The sequence below is a fragment of the Caretta caretta genome, chromosome 14 (assembly GCF_965140235.1).
Source record: "Caretta caretta isolate rCarCar2 chromosome 14, rCarCar1.hap1, whole genome shotgun sequence".
Classification (NCBI taxonomy): domain Eukaryota; kingdom Metazoa; phylum Chordata; order Testudines; family Cheloniidae; genus Caretta; species Caretta caretta.
Window position 1 is genome coordinate 44,221,642 of NC_134219.1, and position 7,645 is coordinate 44,229,286.

General features: G+C 51.8%; 1 protein-coding gene across 3 annotated transcripts; it reads right to left on the reverse strand.

Moving 5' to 3' along the window:
• Positions 1–111: 111 nt before the first annotated feature.
• LOC142069283 (uncharacterized) lies at positions 112–6,417 on the reverse strand. 3 transcript variants are annotated; one of them, XM_075119889.1, is made up of 5 exons: positions 6,177–6,417; positions 5,256–5,343; positions 4,610–4,736; positions 3,309–3,422; positions 112–3,020 (listed from the first exon to the last, which is right to left on the reverse strand). In XM_075119889.1, the coding sequence occupies exons 2-5, from the start codon at positions 5,277–5,279 to the stop codon at positions 481–483; spliced, it is 2,805 nt and encodes a 934-aa protein (XP_074975990.1). In that variant the 5' UTR covers positions 5,280–5,343; positions 6,177–6,417; the 3' UTR covers positions 112–480. The 3 variants fall into 3 exon arrangements, with proteins under 3 accessions (XP_074975990.1, XP_074975989.1, XP_074975988.1); XM_075119888.1 differs by lacking the exon at positions 6,177–6,417 and adding an exon at positions 5,526–5,889 and having other exon boundaries at positions 112–3,017; XM_075119887.1 differs by lacking the exon at positions 6,177–6,417 and adding an exon at positions 5,526–5,888.
• Positions 6,418–7,645: the final 1,228 nt, after the last annotated feature.

Here is a 7,645-nt window from a genome sequence, read left to right on the forward strand (position 1 = left end):
CAGTTTGAGAATTACTAGTGTAGACAGTCACCGTTGGGATCGGAACCCAAGATGGTAACACCTGCTCCTTTCTGTCTGCGGGATCCCCAGAGAAAATGTCCGAACAAGAGAGAGGAACAGATCGCACTGATATTAACCTTGCAAAATACATTTCAGTGATTTCAGCTATAAACATTCCCTCCATCCTTCAGCCCCTAACCCCAGTGATTTCAAGGAGAGGGAGCTGGAATTGGGCAGGTGACATGGGCGATGGGTATAATCTCTGAATTAACAGAATACAGGAACCCTTTGCATAAATTGTAAACCTCTAAAAAGATATAGCTAAACATAGACCACGACAGTTACCCCTCTTCCAAGTCTTTAACATGTTTACATTTCAAACTCTAGCTTCATGAAGGTGGAAACACTTTTAAAATCTCTCTCTAAAAGTTGAATCTCAGTCAATTACATACAAGTTGCTAAACCCTTCCTTGCCATGAGTCACAGAAGTTTACATCTTGTGTGGATTCTTCCATGTTTAACGAGGTCTGACGTCCGTATGAAACTTTTCCCACAGTCCAAGCACTTGTGGGGTCTCTCTCCTGTATGGATTTTCTGATGATAACCAAGGGCTGATTTCCAAGTGAAACTTTTCCCACACTCCAAGCACTTGTGGGGTCTCTCTCCTGTGTGGTTTGCCTGATGATCAGCAAGATCTGACTTGCATATGAAACTTTCCCCACAATCCAAGCACTTGTGGGGTCTCTCTCCTGTGTGGATTGCCTGATGTTGAACAAGGTGTGACTTTCTTATGAAACTTTTCCCACAGTCCAAGCACTTATGGGGTCTCTCTCCTCTGTGGATTGCCTGATGTTGAACAAGATGTGACTTTCTTATGAAACTTTTCCCACAATCCAAGCACTTGTGGGGTCTCTCTCCTGTGTGGATTGCCTGATGACGAACAAGGTGTGACCTCTGCATGAAACTTTTCCCACAGTCAAAGCACTTGTGGGGTCTCTCTCCTTTGTGGATTGCCTGATGTTGAACAAGGTGTGACCTCTGCATGAAACTTTTCCCACAGTCAAAGCACTTGTGGGGTCTCTCTCCTTTGTGGATTGCCTGATGTTTAACAAAGTGTGACATCTGCATGAAACTTTTCCCAGAATCAAACCACTTCTGGGGTCTCTCTTCTGTGTGGACTGCCCGATGTTTTACAAGGTATGACCTCTGCTTGAAACTTTTCCCACAGTCAAAGCACTTGTGGGGTCTCTCTTCTGTGTGGACTGCCTGATGTTGAACAAGCTGTGACTTTCTTATGAAACTTTTCCCACAATCTAAGCACTTGTGGGGTTTCTCTCCTGTGTGGATTGCCTGATGACGAACAAGGACTGATTTCCGCTTGAAACTTTTCCCACAGTCAAAGCACTTGTGGGGTCTCTCTCCTGTGTGGATTACCTGATGATCAGCAAGATCTGACTTGCAAATGTAACTTTTCCCACATTCCAAGCACTTGTGGGGTCTCTCTCCTGTGTGGATTGCCTGATGTTGAACGAGGCGTGACCTTCGTATGAATCTTTTCCCACAGTCCAAGCACTTGTGGGGTCTCTCTCCTGTGTGGATTGCCTGATGATTAGCAAGATCTGACTTGCATATGAAACTTTTCCCACAGTCCAAGCACTTGTGGGGTCTCTCTCCTGTGTGGCTTTTCTGATGATAACCAAGGGCTGATCTCCAAGTGAAACTTTTCCCACAGTCCAAGCACTTGTGGGGTCTCTCTCCTGTGTGGCTTTTCTGATGATAACCAAGGGTTGATCTCAAAGTGAAACTTTTCCCACAGTCCAAGCACTTGTGGGGTCTTTCTCCGCTGTGGATTCTCTGATGATTAACAAGGTTTGACCTCATTGTGAAACTTTTCCCACAGTCCAAGCACTTATGCGATCTTTCTCCTTTGTGAATTGTTTTATGTTTAAGAAGGTATGACCTCTGCATGAAACTTTTCCCACAGTCCAAGCACTTGTGGGGTCTCTCTCCTGTGTGGATTGCCAGATGACTAACAAGGTCTGATTTCCGCTTGAAACTTTTCCCACAGTGGAAGCACTTGTGGGGTCTTGCTCCTGTGTGGATTGCCTGATGTCTAACAAGGTCTGACTTGTGTATGAAACTTTTCCCACAATCCAAGCATTTATGGGGTCTCTCTCCTGTGTGGATTGCCTGATGTTTAACAAGGTGTGACCTGTGTATGAAACTTTTCCCACAATCCAAGCATTTATGGGGTCTCTCTCCTGTGTGGATTGCCTCATGAATAACAAGGTCTGACCTCCATATGAAACTTTTCCCACAGTCCAAGCACTTATGGGGTCTCTCTCCTGTGTGGATTCTCTGATGATAAAAAAGGCCTGCTCTCCATGTGAAACTTTTCCCACACTCCAAGCACTTATGGCGTCTCTTTCCTGTGTGGACTGCCTGATGTTGAACAAGGGTTGACCTTCGTATGAAACTTTTCCCACAGTCCAAGCACTTGTGGGGTCTCTCTCCTGTGTGGCTTTTCTCATGTGAATTTAGTGCTGACTTTGAACTGAAACATTTCCCACATTCAACGCATTGAATGGGCTTGTCTACAGTGTGGCTTCTCCCATGGTTATTAAGATCTCTGCGCTTATTGAAGCTTTCCCCACTGTCCAAGCATTGAAATGGTTTCTCTCCCGTATGGACTGTCTGATGTGTAACAAGTTGTGATCTCACAATGAATCCTTTCCCACACTCAAGGCAGTGCCAGGGCGTCTCTTCTTTGGGATATGTCTGCTGCTCTCTGGGATTCTCGTCTCCTGCCCCACCATTCACAGATTCATCCACTTTCTTCCTGGGTTGGTTTATCAGAAGTCTCTCTGACCTGTGCCAATTTCCCCAGGCTTCTCCCTGATTCCAGCAAGGGGAAAAATTCCCTTCAGCTCTTCCCAAAAAGGTCCCCTGTGGTTCCACTTCCCCAGGAACTGCCTCATGATGATTCCCCTCCTTCTTCTCACTCCCTCGCTCAGCACCTGCTGGGAGAGACACAATCCAGAGAGGAGTCATTGTGCGGGGGAGAAAGAGGAATAGCACTGAGGGAAAAGCCAACACAAAGACTGAGCAATTGGATTCTGCCTCCACATCCCACCCTAACACTTACAAGGAAGGAGAGACGGGAAGGGTGGAATGGCGTGAGCAATATCTGCTGACCATAGCCCTGCTCTCGGTGAGATGAAGAAGAACTGAGGGCATTACTCACATCATATTTTGGGATTCTCAACTTTTTCCTTCATTCCCTGGATGGTTTCTCTGTCAGTCCTCACCTGTGCTGGTGCATCTCCGAAGCCTTCTGTCCTTGAAATCCTGGAGATCGGACACCCACAGCTCTTCCCCTCGTTCCAGCTGGGCGATAAGCTCAGGTTTGGGAACGGGAAATCCTGTGCAGAAGGTGAAATGAGTCCGGATCAGGGTGCATGGAGCATTGGTGGAGGATTTGTCACAAAGGACATTCCGTGAGTGGAACCTGTCCCTGTGCTCTGCTGGAGGAAGGTGGAATCCAAGAGGATGGGAACAGGGTCACTGAGCCCCCTTGCGCAGAGGACGTTCTCTGGGGAGGTGAATTGAATTATTACTACACCCTCACTAGGCGTTCCCAGGATCTGTGCACTCTGGGGGCCTTGCTGACTCACACACAGGTCTGCACTTAAGACCCTGCCTCTTTCTAAACCTGCAGAGCCCAGAGCTCTCCCCATGCCTGGAGCTATTCCCAAGGAGGGAGATGAACAGAGATTGTATGTGTAGGCAAGAAACAACACAGAGAAGACAGGTTTCAGAGTAACAGCCGTGTTAGTCTGTATTCGCAAAAAGAAAAGGAGTACTTGTGGCACCTTAGAGACTAACCAATTTATTGGAGCATGAGCTTTCGTGAGCTACAGCTCACTTCATCGGATGCATACCGTGGAAACTGCAGCAGACTTTATATACACACAGAGATCATGAAACAATACCTCCTCCCACCCCACTGTCCAAATTTGTGCAGGAAATGGCCCACCTTGATTATCATGCACATTGTGTAGAGAGTTGTCACTTTGGATGGGCTATTACCAGCAGGAGAGTGAGTTTGTGTGTGGGGGGGTGGAGGGTAGAAAACCTGGATTTGTGCTGGAAATGGCCCAACTTGATGATCACTTTAGATAAGCTATTACCAGCAGGACAGTGGGGTGGGAGGAGGTATTGTTTCATATTCTCTGTGTGTATATAAAGTCTGCTGCAGTTTCCACGGTATGCATCCGATGAAGTGAGCTGTAGCTCACGAAAGCTCATGCTCCAATAAATTGGTTAGTCTCTAAGGTGCCACAAGTACTCCTTTTCTTTTTACAGAGAAGACAATGCAGGTTTATGCCCGTTTGAAAGCTGGAGGGGTGGGGATGGTTTAGCTTGTCCATTGGGTTTTGACTCCCATGTCCCAGTGGAGAGGGCACCGAAATGCATGTATTTCTCATATGGCAGCTGTGCATTATGGAACCCATTCGCCTCTGCTCCAACTGACCAGGGAAGAACCTGACCACATTAAGACACACAGACCCCACAGCTTCTAATAACTGAGGGGACGGGAATCCCTTACCCAGCGAGGTCACCGTCTCGTAGTTCTCCTGCATGACGTCCCTGTAGAGGGCTCTCTGAGCGGGGTCCAGCAGAGCCCCCTGCCCCTGGGTGAAATAAATAGCCACCTCCTCGAAGGTCACCGGCATCTGAAACACCAAGAGTCCCCCACTCAGCACCTGCTGCCCCAGCCACAATCCCACTGCTCAGGGGAATGGAAAAAAAAACGTGAAGCTGTGGGAGGGCCAGAATAGCAAAATCCCACCCACACCCTGCTCAGAGCAGCCAGGAGGCTTCAGGGGGCGGAGAAGGTGAGAGCTCCCTGTCCGCCCCAGCACACGGAGCACGCCAGGATCTTCTCATTTCCCACACGTCTGCCAGCCACAGACTGGGACAGGAAGCAGAGCTCTGAGCCGGGGACAGGAACAGGAATCCCGACAGCTTCCCTTCGTATTTCACAGCAGCCCCAGGCAAGTGGGGTCAGGCTCCAGCACTGGGAGCCTGAAAAATGTTCCCAGCCCTGCCGAGGTGGTTATATCCTCCCTGAGAAATGGGGGAATGTCCCCTTCCCCTTTCCCTGCCACAATGGGCCTACTTAGTAAATCAGTAGGTTTATCAAACCCTGACTCCTCCCTCCCCCGCCCAGCAGCTCCCTGAAAATGCCCTACCTGAGCTGGCTCCAACACAGCCATTTCCCTTCTCTCTCCCCTGGAAGACTGGCTGATCTTTAGTGAAACGTGGACTTGATTCTTCTGCCTGTGAGGGCGAGAGGGAGGTTACAGAAGGGACCTCTGTCCTGTCACACCACGATTCCCCCCAGACTCTTCAGAACCTCCCAGTAACAGCATCTCTGAGCCAAATGCTAAAGAAAAGGGAAGAATCAAAAGGGCCACTTTGGGAGATTTCCCCCCACTGCAGTGTAAACCCCTCTCCCTTACCAATAGCTGGAGCCCTCTGCTGGCATCACCTGAAGATTGAGCTGCCCTGGACTCCCCCGGCAGCCCCCAGGGACAGGCAGGAAGAGGCTGATCCCATTGGCCCATCCGCGCACCCCCTGCCTGAACCAGCAGCGACTCCGGTCTGACTCTGGTGTAGCTGAGATCTGAACCCTACAGGGAAATCAGACCAGGGCCCTGGGCAGCCCCCAACACTCAGGGCACACAGACCCCACCACCACAGGGGTGTCTGACAATAACACACTCAGAGCCGGGTGTGTGTGTCGGGGGGGGGGGTTAAGGGGGGTTTGGGTTTTTTTCCGTGTAGCTTCTGCACTCTGAGGGGTTAGTCCCCTGATCACTCCCAAAGCTGAGAAGAGCTTCTCTCCGCCCGCCTCCCCACATCCCCCCTTTCCCTCGCTGTGCCCCCCACTCACGTCTTCCCCCATTCCCGACCTCGCTCCCCTCAGCCCCACAGTCCCCGATCCTCCTCCATTGCCCCATCTTCCCTTCCGTGCACCCCTGCCCCCATCCCAGCCTGCCCCCGGCATCCCCTGCACCCGCCTCCGGCCCCTCTTTATCCTCCTCCCCCAGCAGCCCAGATGTGACGGGGGGGGGGCCCGCTGCAAGGGGGGATGGGAGGGTCTCTCTTACCTTCCCCCCGAGCGGGGCCCCCCGGGGCAGGGGCCGGGCCGGGAAGGGGCCCTGGCCGGGCTGGGGGCTCTGCCCTGGGAGAGGCTCCCGGGGAGCAGCGGGCAGGGCCCGGCTGGAGGTTCCCCTCTCCCGGCTGCAGCCCGGGCTCCGGGCTCCCAGCACCAGCCGCCGGGGCTCGGGGATCTCGCCGGGAGCCAGAGTCCCCGCAGCGGCTGCGAGTCACTTCCTGGGCCGGGCCTGAGCCCCGCGATCGCTCCCCCCAGAGCCGCCCCCCAGCCGCTCCTGGGTCCTAGCGATCAACCCACAGTAATCCAGCCCCCTGCCCAGCCCCTGCCCCCTGGGGGCCCAACCGCCCCTGGGCTCGGGGAGCTTCTCCCAGCAGTAAGGGGTCATCCCGCCTCGAAACTTCTCCTGTCAGCATTCAGTCTCGCTCGCAGCCTCCCTGCAGGACTGACCGGGCACCGGCCGCTGGCTGATCAGCCCGTCTGCGGCAAACTTCTCTCCATATTGGGCTGGCAGAGGCCTTGCTCTCACCGCCTCTCTGGTCACCGGCGACTGGCCCAAAACCTCTGGTTGTTTGAGCTGACTGGGCCAGATTTGCAGGGGGGAGCGAGGGAAGGCAAAAGGAGAGAGAGCAGAAGTGGGGGTGGCATAATTGTTTAGACCACTGGCAGAGGTGAAAGTAAGCCGGTCTGATCCACTCTGGCGGACCCGGCAAGAGCCGGGACACCGCTGACTGCACCGGCAGGGGGCAGCTTCCCCAGGCCGGTGATGTGAAGGGCTCTGGCCACCGGTACCACAGCGGAGCCCTGGGCCCTTTAAATCACCGCTGGAGCCCCGGGGGTCCCGGCTGCCATTGCAGCTACTGCTCCTGCCCTGATTTCAAGGGCCCGAAGCTCCCAGCAGCTGCTCACGTACCAGGGGGAGTTCAGGATTTAGTCAAAATCAAACTCAGTGGCGTTGAGGATGTCCGCTGGCTCCCCTTCTCTGGTTTGCCCTGCTTAGCGTGTCTTTCAAGATCAGGAAGATGAAAGCCCAACAGTGCCATGCTGGGGCCCAGGAGACAGCGGGTGTGAGACGTACCCCAGGGTACAATCTGGACTGTTGAACTGCTTAATTCTCCATCCCAGGGCATGTTTTACACTGCTTCCCAGGCTGGATAAAAATCAATGAGTTAAACAAAAATCAGTGTTTTTATTTAAATTGGATTTTTTTTTTGATAAAATGCTTTTTGAGGAAAAACCTTATCTAAAGATACGTTTAATTAAGATACATTATAGCTCAAAGATATCTCATCATGGAATAGGGATTGTAAATTCTAATTCTATAGTATGAGACAATATATTCATGGAATGTTTAAGAAAAGTTTTGTACATGATGAGTTCCAATAGTTGATGGATTAGGGACCCAATTTTATGGGATTCCACAGGCTTCTGTATAGATTATTTAGGCTAATCTTTCCATCTACC

Coding starts and splice junctions, on each gene's coding strand:
- LOC142069283 (XM_075119887.1), bottom strand. CDS start 5,551: ATGCCAGCAGAGGGCTCCAGCTATTG. Junction 4,737..5,255: donor CTGTGTTGGAGCCAGCTCAG/GTAGGGCATTTT, acceptor TTGGTGTTTCAG/ATGCCGGTGACCTTCGAGGA. Junction 3,423..4,609: donor CGAGACGGTGACCTCGCTGG/GTAAGGGATTCC, acceptor CCTTCTGCACAG/GATTTCCCGTTCCCAAACCT.